This window comes from Pteropus medius, unplaced genomic scaffold (genome assembly GCF_902729225.1).
Source record: "Pteropus medius unplaced genomic scaffold, Ma_sr-lr_union100, whole genome shotgun sequence".
NCBI classification, from domain to species: Eukaryota; Metazoa; Chordata; class Mammalia; order Chiroptera; family Pteropodidae; genus Pteropus; species Pteropus medius.
Window position 1 is genome coordinate 517,050 of NW_024342648.1, and position 15,897 is coordinate 532,946.

General features: G+C 48.6%; 1 protein-coding gene and 1 non-coding gene across 2 annotated transcripts; one reads left to right on the forward strand and one right to left on the reverse strand.

Moving 5' to 3' along the window:
- Positions 1-7,194: 7,194 nt before the first annotated feature.
- On the reverse strand, positions 7,195-7,313 carry LOC120605956 (5S ribosomal RNA). The gene has a single exon (XR_005653792.1). It is a non-coding gene; the product is annotated as a 5S ribosomal RNA (ribosomal RNA).
- A 5,540-nt stretch (positions 7,314-12,853) lies between these two features.
- AVPR2 (arginine vasopressin receptor 2) lies at positions 12,854-15,859 on the forward strand. Its single transcript, XM_039866970.1, has 4 exons — positions 12,854-13,328; positions 13,832-13,886; positions 14,258-15,154; positions 15,353-15,859. The coding sequence occupies exons 2-4, from the start codon at positions 13,868-13,870 to the stop codon at positions 15,556-15,558; spliced, it is 1,122 nt and encodes a 373-aa protein (XP_039722904.1). The 5' UTR covers positions 12,854-13,328; positions 13,832-13,867; the 3' UTR covers positions 15,559-15,859.
- Positions 15,860-15,897: the final 38 nt, after the last annotated feature.

Here is a 15,897-nt window from a genome sequence, read left to right on the forward strand (position 1 = left end):
GTTGAAGCCCTAATCCTCCATGTGACTGTATTTGAGAATGGGGCCTTTAAGAAAGTAATTAAGGTGAAACGAGGTCATAAGGGTGGGGCCCTGATCCAATAAAATTAGTGTCCTTATAAGAAGACACTAGAGAGCGTGTGCGGGCTCTCTGTCGCTCTCTGTCTCTCTGTCTCTGTCTCTCTCTCTCTCCCCCCGCTCCCCGCCACCTCATCTCTTATGTGAGGATGCAGCAAGAAGACAACCATCTACCAGCCAAGAAGATTACCTTCACCGGAAACCAACCCTGCTTGATCTGGGACTTCCAGCCTCCAATGAGAAATAAATATCTGCTATTTAAGCCCCCAGTCTATGGTATTTTGTTACGGCAAGCTGACTAAGACACCATCTATGTGCAAATCACTGGCTAGAGGTGCTTCTACAGCAGGGAGCTGTGGAAGCATCTCGCTTGGCCTGTCCAGTCCCACTACACTTAAATCATCTATTCTCTTGCTTTTCCTACAGACCCGCAGGCTTTGAATGGAATTGCTCATTTGACTTCTCTGCTCTTCCTCCCAGGCTGCAGAGAGTGCTGCTGGAGACAACCACGTCACTGTGTAGACAGGTATCACTAGGGACTTATGGGCTCCAAACAAGCTGGCTTGTAGTACCACAGCCCCGTCACGTGACCCTAGCCAGCCTCCCGCTCTTTCCACTCAATGGTTCTTCCAGACTTTCTCCACCTACCGTTGACCTAGAAACAAAGAAGACAGACTAAACACATGCGTTTCCTTTGTCTCCCTCCCGAAACAGCACTAAAATGACACTACATGACTTTTTAAAAGCAAAAATTTCCAAAGACAAAAATAACAGGAAATGAGATAACAGCAGCAAGATTATCATAGCTCAGCAGTAACCACTGTAGCAAATCCAAGAAAGTGGAGGCAGTGGAGACCACTGAGCACCTGCTGAATTCACACGGCGGAGCTCAGACGTGGCTTAGAAATCAGCGGTGGAAACGGGGGTGAATGTCAAGCTGCAGTTGAAAATCTGTCAGACTTCCAGATACCATCACCCATCTCAGGAGAAGAAGTTTATTCTTTGGAGTCGATGAAACAAAGCGTGTCTGGAATGGGGAACACCGGAAACGGCTAAGGGAGCACCGCACTGAAAACAGGGGGACTAAGTGAATATTTACCTCTCTGGGCCCTCTTGCCCTACTCAGGTCCTTGAGTGTTGACAGCCAGCCCCAGGCATCAGACTGAAGATCTTTCTCCGGGCTATTTGACATTCCAAGAGGAAGGAACTAAAGAGAGTAACCTTAAGATTCTCTACTAAAACAGCCCAGCTACGTTACCTTACAGTGAAGCCCATAGTTGACAAGCCCACTCCTTCCAATAAGCTTTTTAGTATCCCATTCTTAAATACGAGACGACAACCAAGGATCACTAGACATCTGAGGAAGGTTCTAACATGAAAGCATAAAAGGTAGAGATCGAAATAAAGAGGAAAACTATCTCTGGGAAACAGGACGATGAGGGATAAGAAATATATTTTCTTAAAAAGTCCTTAGCTTCCTCAGGGAGATAACAGAATGTGAACATCCATGAAAAAAAGAACAGGGTGCTATAAAAAAGAACATTCGGGTAACAAACGACAACTGCTCACGGCAGCATAAATTAAAAAGGAATATGAAAAGTTGCAATATCTCTGTCGTACACCTGAAACTAATATAAAATAATACTGAATGTCAAATCTAATTGAACATTTTGAAAAAATTAAAAACTTAATAAAAAAGAAGTTGCAAGACAACATCATTTCCATCCTAGCTACGAGAGAAGCTGGGTAATCTATAAAAATCATAGTTGTTTTTTTTTTTTCCTTAAAGCCTATCGGGAAGCTGAACTTGCCAAAAAAAAAGGGGAAAAAAGTAAGCCAAAATCTGAAAAACGCCAAGCCTTTCCTAGGAAAAAGACCCGTTACTGCTTTTATCCTTGACAGCAGCAGGGGGAGGAGGAGGCTGCCATAGACACTTGTAAGAAGAAAACAGAGGGCCTTTTAACAAAATCGTAAAGGTCAAGTATGGGGTGGCATGACAATTGGAATCCCTAGGAACCTCAGACGCAAAGAGGGTTTACATTCACCCACAGCTCTTTTCCATAAGCTTTCACCAAGAAATTCTGGAGGCATGGAAGGCGGACCGAGCGATTCTCTCTGAGGTATAGATGTATTAAGAGTGCTGAAGTCTGAATATGGGGCAGGAGAAGTGAGAGAAACCACACTCCAGACTTTCTAGAGGCAGTCGATGGCAGGAGAAGGGCAGAAGAGCTGAGAGGGATCAACCTTAGGCTGAAGGGACACAGGGTCTGCTGAAGTCCTGAGGTAGGTTAGGAGGACAGAGAAACCATCCAGGCTCCCTAAGTCTTACACTAACTACAAAGCAGGAGCCTGCTATGGCAGGAGTCGAGGCAGAAGACCTGAAAGAGATACTTCTGTGGCACATGTTCATCCGTCTAAGAGTGAGGTTGAATTAAGACAAATCCCACAGGTACTCAGATCACGAGTCCTGATAAAGAGAAGGTTCTGATCCTACCTTGAAATACTTTGAAGTCTATGGGGAACTGAATCTAGCAAAATCGACAAGAAATCCCAGATGCAGCTTAAGAACAGACCAGATTGACTGAAAACCATCCTCCAACACACACACGCACGCACGCACGCACGCACGCACACACACACGGCCTAACAGAAGAAGAGGCATGTCCTTTTGGGGGGGCGCATAAATGTTATTATACTCCCTATTGTTCTATTCCATACAATGTCTGGCATCCAATAAAAAAAATTAAGATACATGTGAAAAAGCGAGGAAATATGACCCATCATCAACAGAAGAAACAATTGGTAAAACCAGACTCAGATCAGAGATGGCTTAGATGTTGGAATTATCAGAGACTTTAAAGTAATAACATATTTATCATAATTCCAACATCCCCTAAGCATTTAATAGTCAAACTGCTAAAAAAAAAATTTTTTTAAACCTTGAAAGCAGAGAAAAAAAAGACATGCTGTATACGGGGGAACAATAAGAGTGACAGCAGACTCTGAATCTAAAAACAGTAAAGGCCAAAAGATAATGGAATAACATCTTCAAATGCTGAAAGAAAATACAAATTTTCAATCTGGAATTCAATATCCAGTGTAAATATCTACAAAAATTAAGACAAAATAGAGTTGCGTTCCCTCGATGAGAATAAATACAGAATTTATCTCCAGCAGACTTACAATAAAAGAAATGCTAAAATAAGTTATTGAGATTGAAGAGAAATTATACCAGACTGAAGAAAGGAATGGAAAACACCAAAAAGAGTAAATATATATGACTACTTACTGTTCACAGTAAAAACAATAATAATGTAATGTAGAGTTATCTTTTTGCATATCGTATGTAAAAATAATTTGCATAGTGTAAAAATATTGTGTGACAACCAGAGCACAAAGGTTGGGACCGCAGCAATTGGAATACTGCTGTAACATTCTTATACTGTTCACGAAGTACTAGAATATTTCTTTGATGGTGGAATGTGCTAAGTTAAAGAAACAAATTGTAATCTCTAGAGCAGAGGTCCCCAGCCCCTGGGCCACGGCCTCTACTGTTAGGAGCCAAGCTGCACAGCAGCAGGTGAGCAGCAGGCAGGTGAAGTTTCATCTGTATCTGCAACCGCTCCCCAGCGCCAGCATCACCGCCTCAGCTCCGCCTCAGATCATCAGGCACTAGATTCTCATAAGAGCACGAGCCCCTGGTGCCACAAAAGTTGGGGGCCGCTGCTCCAGAGCAACAATTTTTTTAAAAGTAACACAAAAAGACATATCTAAAAAGTCAATAAAGAAGACGAAATACTAAAAAAAAAAAATTCAATTGCCCCCCCCAAAAAAAAGGCAGAAAAGGAGAAAAAGAACGAAAAATGAATGGAACAAATAGAAGTCACACTGAGTTCTTAGACCGAAATCCAAAGATAATTACATTAATTATAAATGGACTAAAACTCTATTCCACTTATTTCTGTTGCGTAACAAATTGCTCCAAAATGTAGCGTTTTAAAATAACTTCGATAATGTTCTTATTTCTCATGTTTCTGTGAGTCAAGTCTATGGGAAAGGCATTCCTCAGAAAGCAAAGCGGGGTTACCATATAACCCAGCAATTTCACTCCTAGGTATATCTTCAAAAAAATTGAAAACGAGAACTCAAACAGATGCTCGTACACCAATATTCATCACAGCATTATTCACAATAGCCAAAAGGCGGAAACGACCCGGATGTCCATCGGTAGACGCATGCATGAACAAAAGTGCTCTAGCCATACGATAAAATATTATTCATCCGTAAAGGGGAATAAAATCTGGATATATACGACGACATGGAGGAACCTAGGAAACAATATGCTGAGTGAAAGAAAGCAGACACAAAAGGACAAATATCACATGATTCCATTTATATGAACTCTCTAGAATAGGCAAATTCATAGAGACAGAGAGTAGATTAGAGATTATTAGAGACTGAGGAGAGGGGAGAATGGAGGATTATTGCTTAATGGGTACAGAGCTTCTGTTTATGATGATAAAAAAACGTTTTAGAAAAAGAAAATGGGGTGATACACAGTATTAGGAATGTAATCGATGCCACTGAATTGTACAATTAAAACGGTTAATATATATTCTTCGATTTAAAAATAACGATCTGGAAAAGGCTCAACTGGGCAGTTCTTACTGACAGTGTTTCATGTGATTTCTGCCAGACAGTGGCTGAAGCTGGAACAGTGTGGAGCTGGAGCATCTTAGAGCTGGCTGGACATCTCTCCCCCTTTATGCCATCTCAGAGCCTTCCATGTGGTTTCTCCATGAGCGCTAGTTTTGGCTTCTTCATAGCATGGCAGCCTCAGAGAAGTTGGACTGGTTAGGTGGTGGCTAAAGGCAGGAAGAGTGAGCATCCCTGCTAACAAGGCAGAAGCAGCATTGCTTTTTCTGACCCACCCAGCCTCGGATATCAAGTGGCATCACTTTATCGTATCACATTGAATCAAAGCAAGTCACAAGCCAGCCCAGATTATAGGAGGGGTGGGGGAGTTAAATTCTACCTCTTGATGGGAAAATGGCAAGGTTCCAAAAGAGCATGTGGGATGGGAGATATTGTTGGGGCTACCTTTGAAAAACACAATCTGCCACACACACCAGTTAAAAGGCAGAGACTGTCAGGCTACATAAAATAGCTATATGTTATTTACAAGAAGCACACTTTAAGCATAAAGACACAGACAAGTCGCAAGTAAAAGGATGAAAAAAGATACATCATGCAAACACTGAGCATAAGAAAGCTGGTATGGCTGTATTAATAACAGATAGAGTAGAATTCGAGACAAAGAGTGTTACCAGAGATAAAGAGGGACATTTCACGATGGACAAAGGACAACGAATCAAGAAGAAATAATCATTTTAAAAAGGTAGGTACTCGATAACAAAGCTCCCAAATACGTGAAACAAAAATCGACAGCACCAAAGGTTTCTAGAAATAGACCAATCTCCAAACGCAGTTGGAGACTTTAACACCCCTTTCTCGGTAACTGATAAAACAAATAGGCAAGAAATCAGTAAGAATATAGAAGATTTGAACAGTATCAACCAAAGTGACCTAATTGATCTTTTCAGAATAGTATACCAAGCAACAAGAGAATACACAGTGCAGATGTAACATTCACCCATATAGATAAAATTCGGGGCAGTAGAACAAGTCTCAATAAATTACAAAGGATACAAATCACACAAAGTAGGATTTCTGACCAGAGCGATGTTGAATTAGAAATCAGTAACAGGATGATATCAAAGAAATTTCCAAATATTTGGCAATGAAAAAAATGTACTTCTAAATAACCCATGGATCAAAGGAGAAATCATATGTCAAATTAGAAACTATATTTAATTGAATAAAACTAAAGACATAAAATATAAAAGTTTGGAAACTCAACTGAACACGTGATTTGAGGAAAATAGATAACATTAACTACTTTTATTAGAAAAGGAGCAGGGTCCCAAATTAATGATTTAAGTTCCCACTTTAAGAAACTAGAAAAAGAAGAGCAAAGTAAATGCAAAATAAAAAGAAAAAAGAAAATAATAAAAATAAAGAGCAGAAATCGATGGAATAGAAAACAAACAAAAAGCGAAACCAAAAGCTGACTTGAAAAGGTTAATGAAATTGATAAACCTCTAGCCAGTCTGATCAGAACAAATGAACAGAAGATAGAAATTACCAATAACAAAAATGAAAGAGAGGACATCACTACAGGTCTTACAAATATTAAAATGAAAATAAGGGAATATTATGAAGAACTGATGCCAATACATTTGATGAAATGGATAAATTCCATGAAAGATACAAACTATCAAAGTTCATTAGGAAAAAATAGATAACCTGAATAATCTATTGACAGAGTTGAGTTCGTAGCTAAAAACCTTACCACGAAGAAAACTCCAGGCATTTTTGGCTTCACTGGAGAATTCTACCAAACATTATGAAAGAAATAACACCAATTCTACATAAACTCTTCCAGAAAATAGAAGAGGAGGGAACACTTCTCAATTCATTTTATAAGGTTAGCATTACCCTCATACCAAAACCAAAGACATCACGTGAAGAGGAAGCTACAGACCAGTATCCCTCGTGCCTATACATGATTAAAAATACTAACCAAAATGCCAGCAAATCAAATCCAGCAATGTATAAAAAGATGACACATCATGGCCAAATAGTGTTCCCCTCCAGGAATGCCAGTTTGCTATGACATTTGAAAATCAGTCAGCATTATTAACCATAGTAACAGAGAGACAACAACAAAGAAAACCATATGATCATTTCAATAGATGCAGGAAAAACATTGGACAAAATTGAACATCCACTTATGATAAAAGCTTTCAGTGATCTAGGAATAGAGGGAAACTTCTTCAGCCTGATAAAGGGAGTCTATGAAAAACCCACAGTTAACGTCATATTTAATGAAGATAGACTGACTGCCTTTCCTTTATGATCAGGAATAAGGCGAAGGTATGTTATCACTTTTACTCATTGTTGCACTGGAGGTCCTAGCTAGCGCAGTAAGACAGGAAAAAGGAATAGAAGGCATATAACTTAGAAAGGAAAAGGTAAAAGTGTCTTTTTTTTTTTAAACGCCTACAGCACCTGGTCTTCCTAAGTGGTCTCCCATCCAAGTACTAACCGGGCCCGGCCCTGCTTAACTTTCGAGATCAGACGAGATTGGGAGTGTTCAGGGTGGCATGGCCATAGACAAAAGTCTCTTTATTCAGAGATGACATGATCGTATATGCAAAAAAAAAAAATCTTATGAAATCTACTAAAACCAGTAGAATAAGTGAGTTTAACAAGGTTGCAGGACAGTCAGTATGCAAAAACCAATAGTGTTTTTATATACTAGCAACAGACAATCAGAAATTGACATTTAAAAGTACCATTTACAATAGCACCAAAAATCTGAAATATTTAAGGATAACTTAATAACGTGCAAAACCCGTACATCAAAAACTACAAAATATTGCTGATAGAAATTAAAGAAACTTAAATAAACGGAGAAAAATAATGTATTCACGGGTTGAAATACCCATTATGGTTAAGATGTCAATTCTCTGCACATTTATCTATAGAGCCAATGAAATGGCAATTAAAATCCAGGCTTCTTTTGTAGAAACTGGCAAGCCGATTTTAAAATTTATATGGAAATGCAAATTACCTAGACTAGCCAAAATGATTTTGAGAAAGAACAAAATCGAAGAACTTATGCTATCTGAATTCAAGACTTACTATAAATCTGTAGTCATCCAGACAGTGTAGCATTGGTATAAGGATAGGATGTAGATTGGCGGGACAGAATTGAGAGTCCAGAAATAGATGCACACACATACGATCAATTTTGTGGCAAAGGTACCGAGGTAATTCGGTGAGGAAAGGATAGTCTTTTGAAGAAATGATGCCAGGATAACTGGTTATTCACATGCAAAAGAATGAACCTAGACCTTTACTTCGTACCATGCACAAAATTTAACTTGAAATGAGTGTCAGACGTAAATATAAGAGCTAGACATATAAACCTTCTAGAAGAAGTTATAAGAGAATATGTGTGACATTGGATTAGGCAAAGATTTGTTAGATAGGACACAAAAAATACAAATCGTGAAAGAAAACATAAAATTAGACTTTATAAAAATTTCAAATGTTTGGTTTTTAAAAGATACTCTTAGTAAAATAAGAAAGCAAGCCCCAAACTGGGAAAAAATATTTGCAAAACATGTCTGTAAAAGGATTTGTAACCAAAACATATTTAAAAAACAAAAACAACTCCTACACTCAATACTTGAGAAAACTTCTAAAAATTGACCAAAGATTTGCCTAGATACGTCACTAACGAATATTGACAAATGGCAAATAAGTATATGTAAAGATTCTCACCATCATCAGTCATAAGGAACTATCATGTCATATGACGAGTGTGGAAAACAATTTGCCAGGATCTTATCAACTGAAACATACACTTATATGACCCGGTAGTTGTACTTCTAAGGATTTATCTAGAGAAATGAAAACACGTACGCAGAAAGGCTTGTACTCAAGTATTCAGAGTAATCTTTTTCCTAACAGTCCTAAACTAGAAACAATCCACATGTCTGTCCATCAACTGGTCCTCAGGTAAATGATCTGTGGTCCATGCACACAATAGAACACCACTTGGCATGAAAAGGAACAAACTCCTGACACACACAATAGAGAGGAACTCAAAGGCATTCTGCTGGGTGAAAGAGACCAGACGCAAAATGCTGCACACTCTGTCATCCTACTTTTATAAAATTCTAGAAAAGACAAATCTAAAGTGATAGAAAGATGATGGTTGCCAGGCTCCAGGTGGAGGAAGATCGCAAAGGGCCACGAGGGAACTTTCTGGAGTGATGCGAATGTTCTATATCGCGATTACAGTGGCGGTCGCACGACTGTATCCGTGTGTCAAATGACATCTGACAATTTGTGAATTTTATTGTATGCTAATCATATCAATAAAGCTGATTTTTAAAAGTCATTCAAGACAAGGAAAGCAATCACTGCCTGTGCCATGGCAGTCGGAATAGTGGCGACGGTTAAAGAAAGCTGGAGGTTCGTTATAGAGCCAGACAGAGGTAATTACCCGGAGAGCTGAAACCGGTTGCCTCTGGGAAGGCAGAATGGGGAGGAGCGGCTGCTGCTTTTCATTACGAGCCTCAGCCTCGGATGATCTGCCCCTTTAAGCCACATGCCTGTATAATTCCGACCAAAGAAGAGGCGCCTCCTGCTGAGCTGACTTCGCTTGTGGCCATCTGGGGGCACAGACCTCAACTGCTTACCTGCCTTCTACCCCCCAGCTCCTTGGCCCAGAAGAGGGGTGCCCCCAGAGCCTCCTGGGGACCCTGCCCCTCCCAGCCTACGGGGCTTCTAATCCACCAGGTACCACTGTCCCCGCTCCCACAAATTGCAAACAGGCTTTGTCTAACTCCAGAATTACTATTCACTTTAATTTGGACCTCGGATGAGTGGACACCTGTTTTCCTGTCATCATCGGCCCACGCGTGTCCCAACACACACTTGCACGCGCGCACACACACAGGCGTGCGCATGCTTTTTGCCCCCTTTGATCTCGTCCTTTGACCCCACGCTCTTTTACCCCATCCATCTGAGCCTCTCCCAGGCATTTGAATAACATCAGGTTCAACTCATTCTGCTCCTTATGTGGCATTTCAGTTGCGGTGAGCTCATTCATCCTTCCCATTGCCGCGCAGGATCTGCCATCTGTGATGCGCACCCAGTCAGGAGGGAGGCAGCTGGGGCGCCTCTCTCCTTCCCTGGGCACGGCCTCTCAACAGCTTTGCTTGTGTCCTTCCTTCGCTTAGGGAACCTGTCTCTCCTCCCAGCCTTGTGAGCCCACGCTCTCCTGGTTTTTCCCCCAGATTTTTCATCAGTCCTTCTCCATGTCCTTGGCTGGCTTCTCTTTCTCTTTCATCTCTGTGACTGTCTTCCAAGGGTCTATCCAGGGCCCGAGAAATGCCTTTCCTTTCCACCGCTACTGCCTATTGGCATGAATCGTGTCCGCCATTTCTCTCCTGGGAGCTTCTTCCGGCCTCCCCGCCCCCACTCCTCTGGGAGCGGGACCCTGCGCTCCTCCTGGCCAGGCCCCAATCCTTTCGCTTCCATGCGCACAGCGCGGGGCCTGCAGGACTTGCTGTTTGTTGAGCAAAGGGTTCTGATGACAGAGTCAGTGAGAAAGCAGGACAGGCAGATCCGGGGTCCTGCCAGATGTGATAGTCAGTGCCCACTCCCTGCCCCTCGCCTCCTGGGGCCCCCTGGGGCCTTCCGTCCTCTTCCGCTCAGACGTTGGGCTAGTGAAGATACGGGGCCCACACCTTGAGCACACATAGAACTGTTTCTACGAACGCACCCTTAGAGGGAGCTGGTGGAAGGCAGGGCAGAGGGGGCTGCATTGGGGGTACTGGGGATGGGGAAGGTGTCTGCCCAGTCCTGCCCCAGGCCTGAGGCCCGCTGAGGGTAACTGATCAGCCACATGGCCAGGCCCTCCTTCTCCAGCTTTCCAGAAAGAGCTCCCTGGGGTGGGCCTGGGCCTGTTAGGCCACCTCCTCAAACACTTCTCAGAGACCCCGCCTTCTCTCCCCTCTCCAGGGCCCGGCCTGCCGACTGCCTGTCTCCAGGAGGCAGGCCCAGCTCTCTGCGTACCCCGAGGAGTGGGGGCAGGGCGCCTCCCTCCAGGTAGGTGCCCTGCTTTCGGTTCACGTTGCTCAGAGGACAGGGGCTTCTGGGCGGCCCAATGCCATCTCCGCTGAGCCACATGGTCCCGACAGTGAATAATCTGGTCAGCCTTTCTTCCCATGAACTGCTGCCAAGTCCCATCTTTCTTGTCTCCTGTGGGCTGGCTGGCGCAGGGGCCTGCCTGGGGCCTCTCGCCTCTGACCAGCTTCTTGCTGCAGGCAGTGGACTCAGCTGGGCGCCTGCAGCACCTGCATGTGTACCGGCTGGAGAACCAGACTCTCTGGCACGCGCTCTTCGTAGCTCCTCAGAAGTCCTCAGCACTGCTGGCTGGCCAGAGGGAGTACTGCGTGCAGCTTCCCTTTACATCCTGGACTTGGTGTGGACACAAACCCCTCCCCTTGCTTCTTGGAGCCCAGAAAAAACCACGGGGGTGGGGTGCCTTCCCCAAGACTTTTCCCTGAGCTCAACAACAGGAAACAAGGAGTGTGCAGGACAGAGATGGCCTCAGGCCTGGCCTCATGGCTCAGGGGCCCTGCCCTGCACCAGCTCTCTGCTGGGATCCAGCCCTGCAGGGCCTCGCTCCGGTCCAAGCAGAGAAACCCCGTAAGGAGACGATTGGCCCTTTGCCCCTCAAAGCTGGCTCCGCTTTCCGACCAGTCCCAGGAGCTTCCCTCCCTGGCTTCTAGTGCTGCCTTACATGTACTGAAAACAGACACTTACGGAGGCTCATCGGCTGCTGATTCCAGGTCTTCATCCGTCCTGTCACCATGGGCCATCCTTCAGTCGTTGGATTCCCACTTTACAGAGGGGGAAGCTGAGGCGCAGAGAGCTGGGCGTACCCCGTCCAAGGTCACACAGCTGGGGAGTGGCAAAGCAGGGACTTGTGCTCCTCTGCAGGAGCCTCAGTTCCAGAGCGGGCCAGGGAGGTCCCGTCCTGCCTGTAAGGCTGGGAGAGTCTTGGGGACCACTACTATAGAGGCCACTCCGGTCTGGCACATATGTAATGTGGAGGGTAGGATGTATGTGTGTGGCTTGTGCAACAGGTTTTGTGTGTGCTGTGTGTTGTCACATGCTGTGGGCAGCATCCAGGGTGGGGCTGTGGTGAGTGTGTAAGACATCTGACCCCACATCTCCTGCTGTCCTGGGAAGCACTGGGGCACCGCCAGTCTCCCTGGCCAAGAAAAGAAGACCTTGGCCTTGGGCGTACTAGGGTCTGGTCAGCGCGGGGCCGTTTCGGTCTCCAGCCTCGCAGGGCAACAGAGAAGGTGAACAAATAGGAAAAAAGGGCTGATCTCGGCCCAGAGCCTGGTCCTTGGCTGCGTGCAGGCCACTGTCTTCGGCCGGGCCGGGCCGACCTAGGCTGAAGAAGGCCGGGGTTTGTGGCGAGGGCAGGGGAGGGGTAGAAAGAGGGTGCCAGGGAATGGGTCAAAGCTTGGAGGGGTCCTGGAGCCTGAAGAGGGAAGAGGAAGTGGGAGGGGGGGCTCGGCCCTGACGCCCCTGGCGCCCCTGGCAGGGAAGCTCCTCTGTCAGGCCCTCCACACGGGGCGAAGGAACATCGGTGTGTGTCTGCGTCTAGGTCAAGTGTGTGTGCCTTTGTGGGCGTACGGCTGTCTCACATATGAGAGGGTGTGTGTGACCGTGTATGTGAGTGTGAGAGAGAGAGAATGTGCTCCAGCCCAGGAGCTATGAAGCCCCCTCCTCTTAGGACAGGTAGCCGCAGGTGGGGGCGGAGGAAAAGGGTGGGGGTGTCTCTGGCTCCCACAGGGCCTTGGGGAGGAAACTGGATCTCACTGGGCGCATTAAGCCCTAGCTTGATTCCGCCCCACCCCCTCCCTTCCTGTCCCTCATCTCCGGCTGGCCCTAATTGAGGAGGGGGAGGGGCCTTCCCTCGGTGTCAGTGGGGATTCCATGAGCTCTCACCTCATCCTCACCCGGGCCCAAAGAGGGACAAAAGGTGCCTGGCTTGGGAAAGAAGGGCCAAGTGTTGCCACCCAAAAGTTGTGTGATCCTCAGCTAGTCCCGCCAATTTCTGGTCTCAGTTTCTCCACTCGTAAAATGGACAGGCTGAAGTAATCGACTTCCCAGAGCCGTGCCAGACAAAACATTCTAGTAAGGTGGGCCCTGTGGAGGTGGAGGCAGGCAGGGGCGGGGAAGGGGAGAGGGCAGCCAGTCCAGCGGTCGCAGCCGGGCCAAGCTGGGGACCAGCCGAGGTGGGCTCAGGACCTCGCAGGAGTGGAGTAGGGGGGAAAGGAGTCCTGGGGACAGACCTGGGAGGGGCTGGGGGCAGGAAAGGAAGCAGAGGAGGCCAGGAGACTACTTCCCGGTCCCACAGGCAGGAGGCCAGGGGAGGCGTGAGGGGGAGGGGGGAGGAAGTCCCCTCCTGGGCAGGTCACTCCCAGAGGCTGGGTTGGGGCGGGGCTGGCGATGGAGAGCAGATCTGAGCTCCTGAGACACCTTCGAGCCCTCCACTGCCCAGCTACCCAGGATCCCAGGAGCCTGGCCAGGTAAGGGGCTGCAAGGGGCCCTGGCAGGGCACGTCGGCTCCTCCCACCCAGTCCCCAGCTCTCTCGTGGCCTTTCTCTTCGCCTCTGTCACAGTAAGGGGGTCTATATATTTGCCTTGGGTCTCGCGGGCTGCCTAGGTGGGTCCTAAGCTGGTTCTGTCCACCGCTATATGATTGTCCCTCTCTCTACCTTCCCCTCTCCAGTCCTGGGAGGCGCATTGCAGGGCCCCAAGGCCCATGCCTGGCTCAGTGGGGCCAAACCTCACCAACCTCGATTGGGCTAAGGGTGTAACCTCCAGCACCTGATCGCTAGGAAGCACACACGTACGCACGCACACGCACACACAGTGTCGAGTGCACTGGACGGAACCCGCCCCCCTCACCGTGCACACAGACACTCTGCCACTTTGCCACCTCTGTAACGGCCTGCCCTGTGCAGAGACTCGGGGCAGCGCGGCTGGCCTTTCTGATGGGAGGTTGAGCTCGCCGCTCTGTCTCTTCCAGACGCTCAGAGCAGTCGCCCCGGCCCCCACCACGCTCATGGCTTTCGCCACCTCCGGTAAGGTTCTAGTCACTGGGCCCCAGCCCAACCCCCACTGGGATGAGCCACGTGGGCTGAGGGGGGTTGGATGAAGCCGAAAACCTCTTGCAGAGACCTCCTTCACCCTCCTCTTCAGGCTGCCCATGGGGCAAGGGGAGAGTATGGCCCTCCATACTCACCGGGGGCTGGGCTGCCCTTCTCTCCCTAACACGTGAGGCGGGACGGGTGGGGTGGGGGGGGAGGGAGGGGGCGATGTGAGCTCTGCTGCTGGGAGGGAAGCTAAACGCCTAGGCCACTGGCTCTGCCTGTCCGGTTGGAAGCTCCTTGGGCTCTGCTCCCCCTGCACAGCGTGCTCCCTAACTCGGCCCTCTCCCCCCATTCTTGCCCAGCTGTGCCCTGGCTCCTCTCTCAGCCTCTCCCGGTTGGCAACAGCAGCGAGCAGGAGCCTGTGGATCCCCGAGACCCGCTGCTAGCCCAGGCGGAGCTGGCCCTGCTCTCCACGATCTTCGTGGCTGTGGCCCTGAGCAATGGCTTGGTGCTGGCGGCCCTAGTGCGGCGGGGCCGGCGGGGCCGCTGGGCTCCTATGCACGTCTTCATCGGCCACTTGTGCCTGGCCGACCTGGCTGTGGCCCTGTTCCAAGTGCTGCCCCAAGTGGCCTGGGATGCCACCGACCGCTTCCATGGGCCCGACGCCCTGTGCCGGGCCGTCAAGTATCTGCAGATGGTGGGCATGTATGCCTCCTCCTACATGATCCTGGCCATGACTTTGGACCGCCATCGCGCCATCTGCCGCCCCATGTTGGCATACCGCCACGGAGGTGGAGCTCACTGGAACCGGCCGGTGCTGGTGGCCTGGGTCTTCTCACTCCTTCTCAGCCTGCCCCAGCTATTCATCTTTGCCCAGCGCGAAGTGGGAGATGGCAGCGGGGTCATTGACTGCTGGGCCCGCTTTGCCGAACCCTGGGGACTCCGTGCCTACGTCACCTGGATTGCCTTAATGGTGTTTGTGGCACCCGCCCTGGGCATCGCTGCCTGTCAGGTGCTCATCTTCCGGGAGATTCATACCAGCCTGTTACCGGGGCCAGTAGAGAGGGCTAGGGGCCACCGAGGGGGGCGCCGAGGAGGGCGCCAGACAGGCAGTTCCGGTGAGGGAGCTCGGGTGTCGGCAGCCATGGCCAAGACCGTGAGGATGACGTTGGTGATTGTGATTGTCTACGTGCTGTGCTGGGCACCCTTCTTCCTTGTGCAGCTGTGGGCAGCGTGGGACCCGGAGGCGCCTCGGGAAGGTTGGTGTCGCTGTGGCTAGGGTTACGGGGAGCAGTGGGCTTGGCTACGCATGCACCCTCCACCCCCCCCCCCTCACTCACACACACACACAGCACACACGCGCGCACGCACACACACGCACGCACCTGGTGGGTTTCAGTAGCCCCTAGCGGGCATTTGGAGTCACAACCCTGCCTGGGCTCCGTCCACCCACACAGGGCCGCCGTTTGTGCTGCTCATGCTTCTGGCCAGCCTCAACAGCTGTACCAACCCCTGGATCTACGCCGCCTTCAGCAGCAGCGTCTCCTCGGAGTTGCGCAGCCTGTTGTGCTTCCCTTGGAGGCGCACCCCACCCAGCCTGGGGCCCCAAGAGGAGTCCTGCGCCACTGCCAGCTCCTTCCTGGCCAAGGACACTTCCTCCTGAGAAGCCAAGGGGCGCCTTCCTTCCAGAGGCTCCACACAGCTCAGCTGCCTGCCGGGGGCTGGCCCTGGGAGCCACCGTGAGAGGGCAGGCCCCTGGGAATTGCCTCCGGATTGTGAGAGGCCGCAGAGGTCAGTTCTTAGGGAGGGGGGCTGCAGCAGCATGGTGGTGGCCCATGGCTTCCACCCCAGTCCGTGCTCGTGACACGGAGGTCCCAGGGAGCCCAGGAGACGTTTTCCCCACCTCTGTAGTTCTCTGCCCACCCTTCTCAGTCTCCCTAATAAAAGTTTTAGCTCGTTTTCCACCCGGTGAGTGTCTTTGGATCAGACAGCGCGTGTGAGG

Bases quoted from the DNA above. Each gene is read 5' to 3' on its own strand.
- AVPR2 (XM_039866970.1), top strand. The intron at 15,155-15,352 runs GTTGGTGTCGCT...CCACCCACACAG, and splicing joins CCCGGAGGCGCCTCGGGAAG to GGCCGCCGTTTGTGCTGCTC.